A 20,954-nucleotide genomic window follows, 5' to 3' on the forward strand; every position below is an offset into this window, starting at 1 on the left:
TGGCAGAGGGGAAGGAAGTGTTCTTTTCTCTGTTTACTCTGTACGATGCGTGCAAATGTGTGTGTGAGTGAGAAAGAGAGAGACTGAAAAGCCCTCATCTGAATCTTTATTCTTCTAGAATAAGGAAAAAAGGCTTACTGGATATTTTGTCTTACTGAATAAAACACAAGGCTCTTGCTTGTTTATTAGTTGGCTGCATCCTTATCAATCAAATGGAGTCTCAGAGTTACTGCCATATAATAGTACAGCATCCAGTATCACTTCTTATATGCTTTAATAGGAGTAACATTAATAAGATGAGACCATAAGAGGTTAATAATATGAAACATGGGTTGCTGTCATCAGCTGGTGGAACCGAGGTCCGGATGCTGATCCAGCCAATTATGTCAGCAGATGGAAACAGTTCCTTGAATCGAAACTAGATTCAAGGAAGACTAGTAGAAGAGCTGATCAATGTGAAAATAATTCAATAAAAAACAATTGAACAAAAACCTGGATGTGGTTCAGTGACCAAGCACAAGTGAGTCATCTAGTGAGTCATCTGAATCAATTTATAATTCAGAGATTTTTTTGTATACCCATTATAAAATAAATTTCTCCCTCATTTAGTCACCTGCCAATTCTCACCCACCCTCCAGCTCACCCCACCATTCAGCAGCTACCAAACTGTGAAGGATGAGTGTGAACATCTGCTTCCTCTGAGACACATGAAGCCAGCCAGCCATAGCTTTTTAGAAGCACTATTTATCCTCTCTGGTTTACATGAACTCACAGACACCCACGATTAGTTAGTGTTGCTTTGATGGACAGGAGAGAGAGAGAGAGAGAGAGAGAGAGAGAGAGAGTCATATCTCTCCCACCAAAAAAGCACAAGCAATTTGGCTTCCTTTGCCAATAAAGCACTTATTAAGCATCAGTTGTAAGGACATTTAATATTTTGACTAAACAACCGTTTATTAAATCAGTTTAGAATTATGCTTTGAATGAAACAAATTAAATTTCCACTGACAAAAATCATTCTTGTGAATTATTTACTGATAAAATGGGTAGAAATTTTGGTTTGAGCGACTGTTCCTTGTTAGGTGATTTGATCACAGCTGCATTGCCGACAAGGACAGCTTTTCACACCTGGCATGGTCATAACTTTTTGTTTGAGAAATGCTAATACCCAGTCTGAGCAGGGCCTTAGTCCAGGTTAAATACACTATATTGCCAAACATTTTGGGACACCCCTCCAAATAATTGAATTCAGGTGTTGTTTTTCAGGGGTTTGGCTCAGCCCCTTAGATCCAGTGAAAGGAACTCTTAATGCTTCAGCTTCATACCAAGACATTTTGGACAATTTCATTATCCAAACTTTGTGGGAACAGTTTGGGGATGACCCCTTCCTGTTCCAACATGACTGCACACCAGTGCACAAAGCAAGGTCCATAAAAACATGGATGAGGGAGTTTGGTGTGGAGGAACTTGACTGGTCTGCACAGAGTCCTGACCTCAACCCCACAGAACACCTTTGGGATGTATTAGTGCGGAGACTGTGAGCCAGGCCAAAACTGGTACGTCTGCCTTTACCTGCACATGAATGTAATATAGAGTTGGCCCACCCTTTGCAGCTATAACAGCTTCTGGGAAGGCTTTCCACAAGGTTTAGGAGTGTGTTTATGGGAATTTTTGACCATTCCTCTAGAAGCGCATTTGTGAGATCAGGCACTAATGTTGGACGAGAAGGCCTGAGGTTGAGGTCAGGTTGAGGTCAGGAAGTTCCTCCAGACCAAACTCGCTCATCCATATTTTTATTGACCTTGCTTTGCGCACAGCAGTGGAAGGCCGTCAGGGCCAGCAAGGCCTTCTCTGCTGGCCTAAACAGCAGTGATCTGAATCACTGACTTGCATGTTAATATATTTAATATATTTTTCTATGAATGTGTATTAAATTATTCCCAATAGTCTATTCTCTACATTTGCGCTGCATCCAGTAGTATATATTTATGATAAGAGTATTTATCCAATCATATCATGTGTTGCCCGGCCTCAAGGCCTTCAGAATCAATAGTGCAGGTTCCCATAGCTTAAAATAAGTGGCAATGAAACTGTTCCATTAACCAATCAGATTTCGAGTTAGTGTCACTGGGGCCATCTAGCAGGAATACAATTTCACATCTTTTGACTGGATAATTGGAGTAGTCAGAGGCAGAGAACCGCACAAACTAAATAATATATATATATATTTTAACTCACAATGGCTGACAGAGGCGAAGAAATTTCCGCGATTTGGTTGCAGACATCCTTACAAATGCATTTCACGGCAGACTTTTCAAGAAAATACTTTTTTTTTTTCCCCCTAGCTTTTTTGTCTCGCACACTTGCAGGGTCTGCTGTTTGTAGCAGATCAATCGACCCGCGTGTGATTTGGCACAGATTTTTACGCCGGATAGTTGGTAAGCTTTTTCAAGAACCATTTATGCTTTTGGGTTTTCTTTTACATAAAACAGTTTGCCTTCATTCCAGATCCCTGGGGTGGACTGTGGGTTTTTTTTGCTGCAGTGAAAGGAAACTTGTGAGACTGAATTGTGTTCATTTTTTTTTTTTGCTATATGTAATGTAATTTTATTCATGTTCGCTACAAGAGCCTGTGACACGACGCACTGTTATACAGTGTTTCTATATTCTCTGGGTCTCATTTCAGATGCTGCGTCCTCCGGAGGTTGCAGTACACGTCATCAAGAATGTCTTTTTTGAGAAAAGTAACCATAATAAAATTGACTATTCCTTGTGAGGTGTGAAATACTGTAGCCTAATTTCTTATTAATTAGCAGTTGATTAGTATCTATTGCCGTGGCGTCATAATGATGCTATAGAGGTGGATTAATTCAGGAAGGACACCAGTGAAGGCCTAGGTGTGAAATGCATGGCCTGCCACTGGTGTGCAGTCATGTTGGAACAGGAATTGGCCATCCACAAACTGTTCCCACAAAGTTGGGAGCATGAAATTGTCCAAAATGTCTTGGTATGCTGATGCATTAAGAGTTCCTTTCACTGGAACTAAGGGGCCGATCCCAACCCCTGAAAAACAACACCTGAATTCCCAAAACCTTTGGCAATAAGGCCCACAGTACTAACCCTGCCATGGTTCCTACAGAAACTCCTGATGAACTGTATGATCCTTTTTTTGGAGGACATATTTGTTGACCCTTTAAATTCAATTAAAGTCGCACTCCTGTTAGAAAACTGCCCTATCCAAGATGGCGCCACGGACGGTTCTGCATTAGTGTGCGGACAAATAAAATCTCTTAAATGGGGTAGAATTTCTCTTGTGATATGCAACCGCTCTGATCGACGTGCTTGAAGTGAAAACACATTTTTTTATCAATCTGTAAATAGCGCATGGCTTTATTGCATAATCAAAATAAAAACTCCCTTTTACTATGAAGGCAGTACCGTACGACGCACACTTCCGGGTTTACGTCGCCCTGCCTCCTCCCGAGTCCTAGTTGCCGCCGGGTTCCTGAAGACTTCATAAACAAAGAACATGGCTGACTCCGGATACAACTGGCTGCTGGTCCTGAGCTCGGTTTTTCTGTGCAACATCGTCAAAACACTATTACCCTCCATTTCCTCACTTGTAAGTAGCGAAGTGATTTCTAGTACAGTTTTCTGAGAGGCTCGTTGATTTTTTTTTATTGTCATGTAAGAATGCGCTCTGCCCTAAAGTGTAATGAGCCTGTACTGCATGCATGTCAGGGGTTCTCCATCAGCACCTGCACATCATTTATTCATATTATAAATAGTTTAATTAGGACTAATTATAATTCAGTTTTTCAGTTTAGTAATCTCTAACACTTACATTTATACTAGTACAGAATTACAGACTTAAATGTCATTCTGCGCGTGAAGCTCTTAATACACATGTGCCTTTCGCTGCTTATTAAAAACCCGTGCTGTTTATTATATGATGGGCAGCTAAGATAAAAAAACAATATTTTTAATGAAACTTTGAATACGTTTATATTTTTTATGAGACGTTAAAGACACATAAAATCCACTTTTCGTGCCCGCGCGGGCACCTTTCAGCGAGCACGAGCGCTGTTAAGGCGTGAATGAAGGTAATGTGAAATTTCCTGAATTCGGCCTTTTTTGTATTTTTGTAAAAGCAAATCATATTCCATCGTGTTTTTTTTTAGTTGAGTTTGTTTTATTGTCATTCTTTCAAAAGACACGATATCCAAAAAAAAGAAAGAAAGAAAATAAATAAATTAGAGTCTCGTGCTCTTACAGCTAACCCTAGAAAGCATACAGCGCATGCGCAGAAAAAAGATACAGAGACTTGTTCACATCAGGTGGGAAAATATTGTTCGATTTCTGCATTGTGTGTGTGTGTGTGTGTGTGTGTGGAGTTTGGATGTTCTCTTTGTGCTTTTGGGGTTTCTTTTGAGTTTTCCAGTACAAAGAGAAATGTTGTAGGCTGAATAGCATCTCTATATTGTCTGTAGTGTGTGTTTGTGCTCTTGTGATTGGTTGTCATCCTGTCCAGGGTGTCCCCTGCCCTTTTCTCCAAGTCCCATGGGATAGACTCGCGGATCCTTGCAACCCTGTGCAGGACAAATATTTTAAACCACAAGATACAGCTCCGGAAAAAGCTCCTCATGATCTTTTGCAAACCTCAGCTTTGCTTCTCATTAATTAAAAGCTGTTTTCCTAGCTTTGCATGACTTCAGCCCAGCCTGTTGAACCGTCCTTCCCGTGCACTTGACCCCAGCTACCGTTTGCCATTCTTTTTGTAGGTCACTTGATATCATCCTACGCTTGTTTGATTGACATTTGAATGATTTGGCGGCTATCCCAGCTTTGTTGTCTCCAATGTCTGCAGCTTGACCTTGTTCTTAGTCTTTGTAATTTTAAGGATGGAAGCAACGTGGCACTGTATCCATCAGACATTAAAGACAGAATTGAACTCTTCTTTTTCCTCACTCAAAACCTTTCTTTTCAACTCTTTTGGCATGGTCAATAATTATTATTTGACTCCAGTTACTTTTGAGGTACATACTAGCACAGTTTTTTGCCATCCAGCTGGTCCTAATGGAAGAGGATCGTGATGACGGCAGCAGTGGTTTTTATTTCCTTGTTAAATAAGATTCAGTACTTCATTAATCAGAATTGGTATTCAACAGACACTGGAATAAAATGGCTGCTATACGTGTAGAGATGCTGATTTCAGAAACAAATTCGGGAGTGGTCTCTTAATTTTCTTTGGAGCTGTATAGTGCAGGAAATGATACAGGTGTATTTGGAGGATTTTATACACTGATCAGGCATAACATTATGACCACCTGCCTAACATTGTGTTGGTCCCCCTTTTGCTGCCAAACAGCCCTGACCCATCATGCACTGTGTATTCTGACACATCAGAATCAGCATTAACTTCTTCAGCAGTTTGCCCTGACCCGTGATGCACTGTGTATTGACACCTTTCTATCAGAACTAACATTAACTTCTTCAGCAATTTGAGCAACAGTAGCTCGTCTGTTGGATCGGATCACACGGGCCAGCCTTCACTCCCCACGTGCATCAATGAGCCTTGACCGCACATGACCCTGTCGCCAGTTCACCACTGTTCCTTCCTTGGACCACTTTTGATAGATACTGACCACTGCAGACCGGGAACACCTCACAAGAGCTGCAGTTTTGGAGATGCTCTGATCCAGTGGTCTAGCCAACACAATTTGGCCCTTCATCAAACTCACTCAAATCCTTACACTTGCCCATTTTTCCTGCTTCTAACACATCAACTTTGAGGACAAAATGTACACTTGCCTGTGATGGACTGGTGACCTGTCCAGGGTGTACCCCTGCCTTTCGCCCTGTGTGCACTGGGATAGGTTCCAGCAGACCCCCCTGACCCTAATTAGGAATAAGCGGGTATAGATGATGGATGGATAGATGTTCACTTGCTGCCTAATATATCCCACCCACTAACAGGTGCCATGATGAGGAGATCATCAGTGTTATTCACTTCACCTGTCACTGCTCATAATGTTATGCCTGATCGGTGTATATCCTGTGTATGGATCTGATTCTCTGTAATGCAGGCAATCGAGACTACCGTGGAGACCCGGGTTCAATCCCTCACTTCAGGCAGCGTCTCCCAATGTTACACCCTTTCATATGTAAAGAAAAATATTCTGCTCTAATGTATGTGTGGTGATAATAAAGGCATCTGGTGCAAATTATATACTCGGGAGGATTCTAGAGTGAATGGGGAATATTTACACAGACCCCTTATGTTGAAATGGCAGGTTTTGGAAATCAAGAGAAATCCTGACAGACCTTTTTCCCCCTCACACACATTAATGTGGGACATGATTCTAGAGAAAACAAGTAAAATGGGGAAAAGAAATTACAATCTGGTTGTACATTTCCTTTAACTAATACTTTGTAAAAGCACCTTTTGCTTATGATACAACTTTGTATCTGAAATCGTTCTAGTTGATCAAAAACACTGCAGTATCACCAGAAGTAAGAAGACTGAAGATTCAGGAGACTAAGAGTCAGATTATAGTCAAAGAGATTTTATTTCTGGGCAATCCATCGTCTAAAAGCAAGTTGAAAAGAGGTTTATAGTGAGGTGTACGGCAAAGGATTATACAGATAATGCTCAAGGCTGAAAGAAAAATGAACAAAAACTTCCCGAGTGAATAAAGTACAGATGTCACGAGTAAGAAAAATCACAGTAGGTTGAGCTTAAAGGATTAAATCATGTCTCCTTCATCACATAAGTGTGGAAAAATAGAAATAAATCCCAAATCTGGCAATTTTATCGCTTGCTTCCATGCAAAAAAATCTATCAGATTGTGAGTGGCTCATCCCTTTACCAGTCATCCCACAGGCTTTCAGTAGGATTTAGATCTAGGCTCTGACTGGTTCACTCCAGAATATCGATCATCTACTGAAGCCATATTTTTGTAGCCTGGGATTTGAGACGTTCTTATGCTGGAAGGTGATTCCAGGGAGTGAACTGTACTCACCAGGTATTGCTCTTTACTGGTCTTCCAGTTAGTGAAGAGCAGCCATGATGACTTTTACATTTCCATATACAGCATTTTGGCAGACATCCTTATCCAGAGCGACTTACAGAAGACTGGGCTCTCATCCTGCATCTGAATATGAATCGTTTATCATACAGAGAGACCCATGATGGTATATTTTTAAAATCTGACTTTCATTTTCAGTAAAGGAGTCTCAAGGTAATGCTTGAGTGTATCAGCTGAGCACCCAGGCAATGAAAGTCCTAAATGAACTCACCCTTTTCAGACAAAGGAGATATTATGTATTATTAGATTATTTACAAATACATTGTACAAGGAAAGAAGTCTCCTGGTGGTCCAGCGGCAGAATCCCGTGCTCTCGTTGCCATGGTCCGGATTTGATCCCCGGGCAAGTTGCTAACCCAGCCACTGAAGAGTTAACACTCAGTGCCTGTCCTAAGCCACGATAAAATGGGAGGGTTGCATCAGGAAGGGTATCTGGGGTAAAACCTGTGCCAAATCGAAACATGCTGACCAAATGATCTGCCCCCAAACAGGGAGCAGCCGAAAGAGCAACAACAACCACAGTGTACAGGCACATGTAATATCTGATGATAAAATTATGTCTATGTAAGATTTTGATTTATAATTTAAGCTGGCTGGCTTGATTGCCAAAGAAAACGCAGACAGGTAGTCAGGTTTTCTTTTAGTGTCTATATGTGAAGCTTTCTGTTCTAGGAAAGGCCCTTTTCCGCATACACTCCTGATTGGCTAGAGTCGCTGTGATTGACAGCGGGGAGATAGCATGCTGTCCGACGAACACAATTGCCTGTACATGCTTAAAAACACACTTCCTGTTATATAATCTGTGTACATGGCTGATATATTAGCGATATTACTGCTATTTTAGTGATTCTGAAAATTCTTTCAAATTATAGTCATGAATTTTAAGAAGGTTTTTTCTTTAATGTTTCCCCGCGAAGCTGTCCAAGGTCCTGCAGAAAGATGCCGAGCAGGAAATGGAGATGCGAACAGAAATCCAGAACATGAGGTTGGAGCTTTCGTCTATAAGCATGATGGATGAATTCGCCAGGTACGCAAGGCTGGAGCGCAAGATAAACAAGATGACGGACAAGCTGAAAACTCACGGTAAGAGACCTCGTGCTCAGGGTTTCATAAAATGAAGCTGAGGACAGAAATGACAAGTCAGTGAGATATTACTAAAAACCTACTGTCATTACACTAAGATGACCCAAGGTGACATCACGCTGTATAGTTATTATTTGGAGCAAAGTGCAATTAAGATATTGTGCCTAAAAATACCAGGGTGTTTAATCGACTGTTTAAATCACACCCAAGCGGCTGTTCAAAAACGAACTGGCCAAAAAATAAATAAATAAATAACTTAAATTTATCCATCGATACACAGAGTGGCTGGGTGAAAACGGGTAGCACCTTTGCCTCGCACCTACAGGGTTGAGGGTTTGATTCCTGCCTCCTCTTTGTGTGTGAGGAGTTTGCATGTTCTCCCTTTGCTTTCGGACTTTTCCTATTAGCCACTCTGGTTTGCTCCCCAAGTCTAAAGACATACGTTGCAAGCTGATTGGCATCTCTGTAGTGTGTGTGTGTGTGTGTGTGTGTGTGTGTGTGACGCTTACCTGTGATAGCTTGGCACCTCGTCCAGGGTGTCCTTCACCTTGTGTCCCGAGTCCTCCTGGGATAGACATTCCATGACTCTGTGTAGGACATAGAAAATAGATGGACGGACAGTGGGAGGGTCATCTGAACACTCAAGACTTTGGTCTTGGGTCAATATCCCAAATTTGCTTTTATTTAAACAGGAATCTATAAATGCAAATTGTGATGGCTAGACGACTGGGTCAGAGCATCTCCAAAACTGCAGCTCTTGGTCTGCAGTGGTCAGTATCTATCAAAAGTTGTCCAAGGAAGGAACAGTGGTGAACCGGCGACAGGGTCATGGCTCAAGACCTGGGTCTTGGGTCAATATCCCAAAGTTGGATCTGTAAATGTAAATGATAAAATATCTAAAAAATATTCAAGATGGTGAACATTTGCTTTATTAGTTTTAAATATTCCAAAACGTAAATAGAAACAGATCAATAAACATGGTCTCAGACCTTTGGCCTCCTCTCTATCTCTGTGTACTTATTTTTTTTTTTTTTTACATTTTTTTTCCTGTTATTTTTGTCATACAGTGAAATCGAGAACGGCTCAGCAGGCTAAAATGAAATGGATTGTCAACATCATTTTCTACATCCTTCAGGTAAGTTTCAGTCCTGTTTTAAAGACAAAATAGATTCAGTAGACAGCTCACAATTATTAACTATTTCAGCAAAAAGGAAAGAAATCTTTGTATACAGCATTATATAAGGAGGTGATCTGAGACCGTGCAGTATAATATACAGTTTGCTTCAAGATGTAAAATCCCTCTACTGTTCATGTCATGACACTGTAGTAGTGTTTTCTCGCTGAGTTTGAGTTTAATGCTGCTCCACGTTTTGCTCTATGACCTCAGGCAGTGCTCATGATCTCACTCATCTGGAAGTATTACGCAGACCCAGTCACTGTGGTTCCCAGCAAGTGGATTTCACCACTGGAAAGACTTGTAGCTTTTCCATCTGGAGTTGCAGGTAAGAACCGATGGCTCAGTAGTATTTTCATTCCATTCGACTTTTTATAATACAGACGGTTATATTGTGAGTTTTGACTAAAAAATTAATTTATATATATTTATACATACACTGATCAGGCATAACATTATGACCACTTACAGGTGCCGTGAATAAGACTGATTATCTCCTCATCATGGCACCTGTTAGTGGGTGGGATATATTAGGCAGCAAGTGAACATTTTGCAGACCGGGAACACCTCCACAAGAGCTGCAGTTTTGGAGATGTTCCCGGTCTGCAGTGGTCAGTATCCATCCAAAGTGGTCCAAAGAAGGAACAGTGGTGAACCGGCGACAGGGTCATGGGCGGCCAAGGCTCACTGATGCACGTGGGAAGCGAAGGCTGGCCCGTGTTATCCGATCCAATAGAACAGCTACTGTTGATGAAGAATGCTAGTGTCAGAATACACAGTGCATAAGGGGGACCGACACAGTATTGGGCAGGTGGTCATAATGTTATGCCTGTTCAGTGTACACTTACACACAAACCATTATACAGTGGAACCTCGGCATACGCATTTAATTCGTCCTGGTGGTGAGTTCTTAAGGTGAATATGTGCATTGTGAAATGAATTTTCTTAGATGTCATTTTAAAGGCACATAATCCGTTCCAGCCGCCCAAAAGTGTGACCAATACGAAGCGTATGTAAACTGCTTACTTGTAAACTGACCCCAAGCCAAGCATTCCATGTCAAGGCTCCTCACAGGAAGTCGTGCCACCAAGCTTAGGGTAAAAATAGAACGGACCACCAATCTGTCAACAAAAAAAAAACGGCTGAAAAATCAGGTAGCTGTTGAACGCAGGCCGAAGGCAACGTTGGTATAGTGGGTTGACTCTTCCGAAACAGCTTTCACTGATTGAGAAAAAATTCGTAAACTCTCTTTGCTTGGCTTTTCCACTGGCACAAACAAGTTTCGAACGACTCCTGGACATGTGCGCAACTTGGCTGGCATTCAGTTTGGTTCGTTCGTATGCCGGTGAGTGTATTAGTAGTGTTTTTTTTTTTTTATCTAAAATCAACCTCATTTCCTTGTCTTTTTTCAGGTGGTGTCGGAATAACGTGCTGGTTGGTGGTCTGCAACAAAGTGGTAGCCATTGGCATTCATGCTTTTAGCTAATTCCTGTTGTAAGGCGTCTACAACTGTGGAAAATTCTCAACAAGATCTCAAACCAGTGTTTGTAAAAAAAACATGTTCTTATTGGAGCTATCGTTTCAGCAGAGCCAAACTATGCAGTCTGTTTAAAGGCGACATTTTGGCTGGCAAATTTCCCCTCGTTGAATTTCAGAAAGCCCGAACAATCTAGTCCCTCATTTCTCTTGTATAGCAAAAAGGAAAAAATGAGCTTTTTGCTGTAACTTTGTCAACTTGAGCATCATTACACATCGATCATTTTAATAATTATTTTTTTTAATATCAGGGGTTTATGATGATCTAAAATGTAAATAGAGCTGTGTCGCTTTATTGCACTTGTGTATATATAGATGGTCATCAGTGCATTTAAGAAATGCCCCCCCCCCTCCAAATAATTTACAGCTAACGAAATGAACATTCCTGTACTTAAAAACTAAAGCGAATAGAACTGGACAATGGAAACACTAGTGACGTTTGGTAACTCTGGTTCTATAGAACACTGGATAACAGCCAGGGACGATGAAGGTCATGTGGAAATCTTCTCGTGTGCACGGTTAGGTAGAAATGGTGCCTGTGATAAATACTACGTCATCATGTGGTCACACAATAAAGGTGTCCAGGTGATCATCACTATCCCTGGTGGTTAGGAGAGCTGAAACTGAACCTGCTTTATATTTATTGATCTGTGGCTGTATTTGTCGGTTTTCTTTGTGCCTGTGTGTTGTAATTAATTTAGTGCACAATTCTGTTTGCGGAAAATTTCATTGAGGAAAGAGATCGTCCATGCACACGAACAGTGTCCTGTATTATATTTTCAGTTGAAAAGGGGTAGCATTGGTCCACTGTGAAAGAAAATAAAATCTTACTGCACCCTGGCTTGATGTTTGAATTTATATGACCTTCTTGCTCCATGTTCAGTTTCAGTAAATAAACACACTATCTGAACAAAGGCATTTTTATTTTGCATATTTATTTTTTGCGTATTAACAGTTCAACCAAATCTAAACTATTGATTAAGACACATCAATTATGTTGTCTGCAAAATGACAAAAGATTGTTTTCTTTGAATCTGAGCTTTTATTGCCTTTTAATATCAGGCATCTAATCGATCAATTTCATTGACCAAACTATTAATTCTTCAATTTATTCTTTCTGGTATTGCTTGGCGCAAAAACGGTTGGCTCATATGTACCAGTGTCGAGAACATTACTAGTAGCTTTACGTCTGTGGAATCTTGGTCCAGATCTCTGACTTGTTCCATAAGCAGGTTTGCCGCTATGTAGGTTCTGGACAGTCTCTCTAAATGTGTACTGCTGTCTGATTGTGACTGGAGATTGAGTATCCTTGTTAGTGCTAACTAAATTCTGGGAATCTAACTGATCATTGATATCTTCTGAACTGGGCTCGTCAGAAGCTGAATCCTGAGTGAGGCCTGCTGTTATTTCTTCCTGCTCTGCGTTATACTCCAGCTCGATTCCATCAGTGCCACTTGTCTTTGTAATATCTAACAGGAAATGGCAAGTACATACATTATATATAGTATAATGTATTATTATATATACATCATATATAGTATACATTATAGCAAGAAAAAAACTTCTTAACGTATGCGAACTTGGACTCAGAGCACAGAGTCAGCCGTGATACAGCACTGATAAAGAGAGGGCCTTGCTTGGCAGTGCTGAGGCTTAAACTCTTCTGATCAAAAAAAACCCCATTTATAGTCAATGTTTGGGATCATTCCCTTACTAGTATCAAATTTGTCTCTCTTGAAGTCAGTTAGACCGAAGAAAAAACAAACCCCAGAGCTAATGTTCCAGAGAAATGAGAAGACAAACTTACCGAAGTTTCCGTGATTATATGTTTTACATTTGCTGTCTATTATTAGACTTTTATTATTTGCTATATACACTGATCAGGCATAACATTATGACCACCCATTTTGTCTACTCACTGTGATATTTTCTACAAGGTTGTTATGCACCTTCTTGAGAAGGCTTGTGTGAAACTCAGGAGATCAGCAGTTTCGGAAATACACTAACCATCCCGTCTGACACAAAGAAACGTGTCACGGTTAAAGTCACAGAGGTCACATTTTTCCCCCCATTGTGAAGCTTGATTGTGAGCATTGACTGAAGGTCATGGCCTGTATCTACATGGTTTTGTGTATTGTCCATCAAGCAAATGCAGATTAAAAAAGCTTCAATTATATTATACACCGATCAGGCATAACATTATGAGCGCTGACGGGTGAAGTGAATAACACTGATGATCTCCTCATCATGGCACCTGTTAGTGGGTGGGATATATTAGGCAGCAAGTGAACATTTTGTCCTCAAAGTTGATGTGTTAGAAGCAGGAGAAATGGACAAGTGTAAGGATTTGAGTGAGTTTGACGAAGGGCCAAATTGTGATGGCTAGACCACTGGATCAGAGCATCTCCAAAACTGCAGCTCTTGTGGGGTGTTCCCGGTCTGCAGTGGTCAGTATCTATCAAAAGTATCCTCTGAGACCCCACCTCGCAACGTACAGGACTTAAAGAATCTGCTGCTGACATCTTAGTGCCAGATACCACAGCACACCTTCAGGGATCCATGTCTCAATTGGCCAGGGCAGAAAAAGGGAACCAACACAATATTAGGCGGGTGGTCATAATGTTATGCCTGATCAGTGTATAACCCTGTGTTACTATTAAAAAGATAACACATTAAATGAAGTGCATTGATGTAAATCAGTGATACAGGTAGGGTTATAGAAATGTCAGAACAATTGCTGTGGTATAAATACAATTAACAAAGCCCAACCAAAGCCAACTGTCTTTCAGGCATCATCATGTGATGCATAAACTTTTGCTCTCTTGGGCCAAAAATTATATGATGAAGGAATTAGACAGGAAACTGGAGGCTCAGTGGCTTTGGGCTGATGATTAGAAGGTCATGAGTTCAAATTTTTTCACATCACCAAGCGGCTTTGAATAACAGCATCAGCCAACTGAGCAAATATAAATGGAGAGTATAGCTGTACTGAAATAGACCGTCATGTATCCGTCCACCTACAGAGGCAGCCTGGACAGTCTGGCAGCTCTTACCAGGAGGTGTCTCATTAGAGGTTTCCTCATTTTCCTTCTGCGTCAGCTCATCCTCAGAGTCTGGTCCTGGTTCATTGGCATCAAGCTCCTTTAAATAAAACTACAGTAAACACAGACTTGTACAATTTTAAGTGACTCATAGCAGCAGCAGCAATATATTCTAACATGAACTTTACCAAAGTGTTCTCCTCCATGTCTGCCTGTGGATACTCTATCTGCAGTGGGAGAGGAGGAGGTTCCAGTGCTATAGACATCAGAGGTTCAGTCAGAAATAGTTTGTTCTCTGTTGTTTCTGAAAATGGCAGATGTGAAAAACAGAAGGTTAGTCATATTTTCACATTTAACTGCAGTGCAAATGCTGCCTTTTTTGCTTTGCTTTGCTAAAAACTGGACAGGACGAAGCCGTCAATCTTGAAGATTCAGATTCAAGTAAGTGAATGTAACAAAGCACTGCCACAGGGGACTTGTTAAATGTCTCCTGTGGACGTGGGGGGCGTGGTCGAGTTTGAATGAAAGGCGGAGCCAGGAGAAGTGTGTGTGCATGTGGGTGTGTTTGCTGAAAAGTGAAAAACTTGTGATCTTTAAGTTTGCCTCCACTTTCGATGTTTATACAATGACCAGGCATAACATTATGACCACCTGCCTAATATTGTCTTGGTCCCCCTTTTGCTGTTTTGAGCAACAGTCACTCGTCTGTTGGATCGGATCACACGGGCCAGCCTTCGTTCCCCACGTGCATCAATGAGCCTTGGTCGCCCATGACCCTGTTGCTGGTTCACCACTGTTCCTTTCTTGGACCACTTTTGGTAGATACTGACCACTGCAGACCGGGAACACACCACAAGAGCTGCAGTTTTGGAGATGCTCTGATCCAGTGGTCTATTTCACATCACAAGTTGGCCCTTGTCAAACTCGCTCAAATCTTTAAACTTTTTTCCATTTTTCCTGTTTCTAACACATCAACTTTGAGGACAAAATGTTCACTTGCTGCCTAATATATCCCACCCACTAACAGGTGCCATGATGAGGAGATAATCAGTGTTATTCACCTCACCTCTCAGTGGTCATAATGTTATGCCTGATGACATGTAAACCAGTAAACCAGTGAGGGACTGGCAGACTTTCAGGCATCATTATGCCATAAACGAACATAAACTAAGCAATTAAGAACTTGAAAAGCCTGAGACAGGGTGGCTCAGTGGCAGTGAGCTGCTGATTGGAAGGTCATGAGAATCTAATCAAATCTCAGCATCAGACAATTGAATACAGCTAGGATTGTCACGTATCAGTCCACCTACAGCGGCAGCATGCTCAGTCTGGCAGCTCTTACCAGGAGTTGTCTCATTAAAGTTTTCCTCATGTGTCAGTTCATCCTCACTGCTCTCCTTTGCTGCTTCATTGGCATCAACCTCCTGTAAGTGAAACTACGGTATTTCAATTTCATTTTAAGTGATTCCACACAGCAGCAACATATTCAACCATGAACTTTACCCAAGTGTTCTTCTCCATGTCTTCCTGTGGATGCTCTATCTGCATTGGAAGGGGAGGAGGTTCGACTACTATGACAGGTGGTTCGGTTTGAACACATTTGTGTTTGGTCCCTGAAAATGGAAGAAAAGAAAAAAAGGTTATTCCCATGTCTATACTGTGTAAGCTTGTACCACTTTAAAGACACAAATTCTTGGACCCTTGTCCCTTTTTACTACTCGAAATCAAACCAAGGCACGACACAAATAAGTGTGAGAGTGTGTGTTTGTGATGTATTCCCATATGAATACGTGTGAAGCCTCATGCCCAGTGTTTTTGGGATTAGCTCCAGAGGTTACTGAAGCTGAATGAACCTCTGTATCTTTTTTATTTGGTTCAGTGGGTTTTACACAGCAGCAGTTTGCATACGATTGTGTCCAGTGATTGGTCACAAAATGACTAGTGTCGAGAAATGGCTGTGGTATGAGAAAAATAAAACACACTGGAATGTGTTGTTATGGGAAAATAACACCACTGATTATTTTCATTTTATTTGTCCTTTGGCTGCTCCTTGTTCAGAGTCATCACTTATTTGATTTTTGGCATGAGTTTATCACACGAATGCCCTTCCTGACACAACTCACAAGGCTTGGGAGCAACACTCAGAGTTAACCCCTCCTTGGGGAGGGGGGCAGTTCTCTGCCTGGGAATCAAACCCGAGGCATGGCTGGGAAAGCGTGGGATCCTGTTGCTGGAAACATACTGTTGTTCTGTCGGTGTGTATTTCTGTTGTGTGCCAATATAATATACCCACTTCAGGAACTATATCGAAGCCATTTTCATTGTTTATTCAAATAGTTATCTAGTCAAAAGTTGACCATGTTAATACTGAACTATTGGCCAAGGAGCGGGTCACTGAGTCCCTTGAGTATGGGTGTCGTGTTCACATAACAGAAAAAAACGAACCCAAACCACACTGAAAGGATATATCTGTCCCACACCAAACAAGGACAATGTCACAATGTGTGAGAAAGTGTACAGTCTGTAGTAAGCTTCCTACTACCTTTCAGGAATCTATGCGAGTAGATATCATAGTTCGCCAATTCTTTCTCCATCACCTATAACATAGGATAAACAGATGAATAAAAACAATATAAAAGAAAATAATATAAAACAATATGCAGGTCAAAAAAAGCTGTCTAATATATAAAACTCACTTTGATTTTTTGCATGAGATTGCTTATCATTTCCTCCAGATGCCTGGACAGATCTCGGGCTTCCGTCGCCTTTCTCATTTCAGCACTGATTTGACGTTTAAACGATTCAGTTCTCAGCGCTAGGTTTGTCTCCAGATCCTGGTGTGAATTGAAAAATTCAGATCATTAAGAGAGATGTTGCTGCTCCACACACATCCCTGCAGCTTGACTTTACACAATACCTGAATCCTTTTGTTCTTCTTGTCCAAGTCCACTGTGAGTACACTGAGGCGGTGGGTCAGGGTCTCTCGCTCCTCCAGGTGCTGGTCCTGGGCGAGACGCTGTAGCCGGTGCAGTGTGTCGCGGGTGTGCAGCAGCGTGCTCTCGGTGCTCTGCAGCTTGCGGGAGAGATTGTTGATTTGAGTTTTATCTCTGCGTGAAAGCTCCTGCAGTGCTTTCACCTCATTGCTGTGATTGCAGAGCAGTTGGGGCAGGTCAGCCTGGACGTCCTGGAAGTGCTGCAGGGCAGTGGTGTGTCTGCTCTGTAAGCGCTGGAGTAGGCGATTCTCTCTCTGGGTGGCGTGCAGTTGCTGCTGCAGTTCCCACACCTCATTGCTCAGCCGCTCGATGTACCTGTGCTGGGCTGATGCTGGGCAATGACCGGGGCCATCTAGGAGTTTGATGGCGGGCAGAACAGGTGTCTTGTTACTCCTGTACTCATGCCCTACTCTCTTTTGAACTATAGGGGAACAATATGTAAATAAATACATTGTACTCAGTGATATAAAACAAGCACAATATGTGACTCTTCATTTTCCATATCCAATGCCACATGCCTCACTGAACCTTCATTCCAGGTAAAGTACAGTAACACACACACAGATCCTTACGTATTAATTATCACCCTCCATACTTCTACTTTCCATTGAGTTCCAGTTGATTGAAATAAAATGCAGTCAATGGACTCCATTTCCCAGAACACATCACAGCCTTCAAACATGGCTGCTCCAGACTACACTTCCCAGAACACAATACTGCTCTCAGTAAATTCACTAGACTTCTGTGTCTCTCTCTCTCTGTCTCTCTCTCTCTCTAAGTATCTTCATCTCATTTCTTTTTATATTTTGTCAATGACTTAAATCTAGCTCTTATAATCTAGCACATAGCATATTGTGAGAAATACACAACCCTAATCTTGATTATTATAATCTGGGTCTAACAGGTTGTGATGTCATTCGAATTTATACCATTATGGCAATATAATAAAGCTGTTATTAAGTCTCTCACAAACCAAACCAGCACAATCATGTACCACACAAGTACTGTTTAAATTCTTGTCATATTCACAGATGAAGGGTGATTTTTTGACTGTTTATGGTTAAGTTGCATTATCAGAAAAATGCCGTCCTGTCACAGCAGATAGAAGCAGGGTTGCTGTTATGGAAAATGAGAGACGATAAGGAAATGAGCCCAGATTTACTACATGGAATGGCAGCTTGCAACTAAATAAAGTTTCATTATACTTTTCTTTAAAAGCCAGCATGCACAGCCCAATCTGTTTAACATACTATAAATGAGTAGTGCATATATATAATAATTGAGATGGTCATTTTATATGTTGTGTAAATAAATACCTTTGAAGCTCTTTTGTGTTAACTTCTTGCGAGTGGTTAGTGGTGGAATGCTGTGAACCTCGTCTTTCAGTGACGGAAAACAGGATTGATCTGAATTTTTTCTCAGTGAGTCTGCGCCATCTGCAGATCTCTGGGAATGTGTGCTAAAGGATTCTCCATGTCCATCACCTTGGCCAGCTGCTCTACAGCTTGCATCATCACCTTGCCATCCATCATTGTGGTGTTCCTTGGGCATTTTCTCAGAGCAATGACTGCACTAAGATTTCAAAAGCAAGAAAGAATAAAGGAAAAGAAAAGTGATGTATGGTACAGTATTCTCCAAAACATAATATTAACATCACTATTGAGTTTTAGATTACAAAAGGCTTGTCAGTTACACTTACAACTATAATGTACTATCATGTGATTTTTATAAAAACTATAGGGTCTGGATATACATCACAGACCGCTGAGGATTCTGGACCCCAGTCTTTGTACCATGAGTCTAAAGCGTAGCTGGATATATGCACTGTGCTTGTCAGTTGTTGCCATGCTCATACTTCTGCAACCAAACTGTAAGCTGTTTAGACTGAGGAGCTTAGGCCAGATTCAGCTCTGAGCCAAGATCCAAATCTGGCAGCCTGAGCTTGCCACATCAACATGCCCAGTAAGAGCAGGAGATGTCCAAGTTAAACATAGGCTGTGAAAACATACAGTAGCTGGTCCACATCCTAAACTTGCCAGAGATTCCTACTGAGTACATGGGTGTACAGCTTGTAACACAGTTATCAGTACATCTCTCCATCTGACCCTGGAGCCTATTTCTGGGGACTCAGAGCACAAGGTAAGGGACACTCTGGATGAGGTACCATCCCATCACAGGGCATAATCACACACACACACACACACACACACACACACACACATTTTAGAGATGCCAAAGTACCTGGAGGAAACCACAAACATAAAGGATGGATGTAGGAATCAAATGCCCAAACCTGGATGTGCAAGACAGATGTGCTGACCACTAAGCCACCATGATTACAATGTTTATGTCACATATTTTAACAATTTATAGTTAAATTTAATAAAGTGGAACATCCAAGAGACATATTACAGCTGCGATAAAGTCATTCCCTCACCAGCATCTCTTTCTCTGTCTGTCTGTCTGTCTGTCTCTCTTTCTCTCTCTCTCTCCCTCCCTGTCTCTCTCTCTGCTCTCTCTCTCTCTCTCCCTCCCTGTCTCTCTCTCTCTCTCTCTCTTGCTTCTTTATTCAGAAAATTTCATGAAAAAGTGATATTTGAAAGGCACTACCCCTACCTGTATAGTCATATATTAAGAATTTATATGCGACGTCTTCGGGCCCTTGGGCCAAATGTATTGCCATTTTAGACACAACTCATCTATATTCCATTAGAGAACAAGCATTATTTTAATAATTCCTACTGTAAATGCAACACAATCTACTTAGTACTTATTAAATATATTTGACCAATAAGATGATGTAATAATACCAATGAAAAGTTATGGTCACACTGATTTATCTGATTAATAGGTCAGTATAATTTAATATCTATTACTTATTACTAACGGATGCCAAAATTGTAGAAAAATGAATATATTATTGTACATTATACATTATTCAATATGACTATAGTGTACAGAGTTGCTTAAAGAATAGTACGAATTAACAAAACCCCTAAAAAAAACTGTAAACAAATGTAAACAATTGTTTACAAAATCCAGCCTGGTCCAGGAAGCAGTACATACAGCTGACTAGCTATAAATGGAGTATCCGTTTCTGATCCGCTGTTTATTCTAAATAACTGAATATCATTTATATCGTAAAATAAGTAACTATGTTAAACTAAACGATGATTTATTTAGCAAATATTTGACTTATTTGGGCATTTTTACCTGTTCAAAAGTTCAAAACAGCCGTGAGATGGAGAGAGATGTGTTTCATACAGTCGCGTGAAAATATTTTTTTGGTTTCCATGGAAATCCTAACGCATCTAGGAATATATATAAAAATGATATAATTTATATATATATATATATATATATATATATAAAATTATTCATTTTTTAAAAAATACATATGAAAACAAAATCTTCTATTAATTTTAATTATTTTTTTTTTAATGATTATTTAAAATATTTTATAACGATTGAAAATGATAATTTATGAATGGGGTAACACAGCAAACAAATAGCGCAGTTGATCATTATCGTGATACACAGCATGTTTTGCGCATTTATTGCGCTGTAATGATGCTCAAAAATCACCGACGAAGTCCACCACAAAGTTTAAATCGCCATGTGGTCTTATTTATTTATTTATTTATTTATTTATTTATTTATTTGTCTATTTATTTATTTATGGTTAGATTAAGCCGTAGTTTGCAGGTAGATCGGATTCTAAACGATTTAAAAATGCAATTAGCATCTGTTAAAATTGTTTTCAGTGGAAATTTTTATAGATATCACATGACTGAATATTGTACCTTAAGTGATTAAATAACCAATTGATGCAAATCTATATTTTTATTTAATTATAGTCACAGATTTATTCGGAATATATCCTCATATGCCCCTAAAATGTTTTGATTACGCATGCATTTTGGCTAAATGCCTCATTTCTGTCTCCAAAGGCAATAAACAACCTGCTATTTAAAAGAGGAATATTAATTAACTGCAAGCCTTCAAACTTTCTCGGTTGTCCTAACTTGCTATTTCTGTC

The 20,954-nt window shown here is 40.5% G+C and overlaps 2 protein-coding genes across 2 annotated transcripts; one reads left to right on the forward strand and one right to left on the reverse strand.

Moving 5' to 3' along the window:
• The first annotated feature begins 3,354 nt into the window (after nt 1-3,354).
• On the forward strand, nt 3,355-11,727 carry get1 (guided entry of tail-anchored proteins factor 1). The gene is made up of 5 exons (XM_058418985.1): nt 3,355-3,622; nt 8,006-8,171; nt 9,239-9,306; nt 9,559-9,673; nt 10,758-11,727. The coding sequence occupies exons 1-5, from the start codon at nt 3,530-3,532 to the stop codon at nt 10,829-10,831; spliced, it is 516 nt and encodes a 171-aa protein (XP_058274968.1). The 5' UTR covers nt 3,355-3,529; the 3' UTR covers nt 10,832-11,727.
• A 158-nt stretch (nt 11,728-11,885) lies between these two features.
• On the reverse strand, nt 11,886-18,762 carry LOC131341993 (lebercilin-like protein). The gene is made up of 9 exons (XM_058372701.1): nt 18,678-18,762; nt 16,840-17,336; nt 16,619-16,756; nt 16,465-16,519; nt 15,426-15,535; nt 15,265-15,346; nt 14,111-14,226; nt 13,935-14,034; nt 11,886-12,350 (listed from the first exon to the last, which is right to left on the reverse strand). The coding sequence occupies exons 1-9, from the start codon at nt 18,760-18,762 to the stop codon at nt 11,977-11,979; spliced, it is 1,557 nt and encodes a 518-aa protein (XP_058228684.1). The 3' UTR covers nt 11,886-11,976.
• Between the last annotated feature and the right edge of the window lie 2,192 nt (nt 18,763-20,954).

Source organism: Hemibagrus wyckioides, linkage group LG20, assembly GCF_019097595.1.
Source record: "Hemibagrus wyckioides isolate EC202008001 linkage group LG20, SWU_Hwy_1.0, whole genome shotgun sequence".
Classification (NCBI taxonomy): Eukaryota; Metazoa; Chordata; class Actinopteri; order Siluriformes; family Bagridae; genus Hemibagrus; species Hemibagrus wyckioides.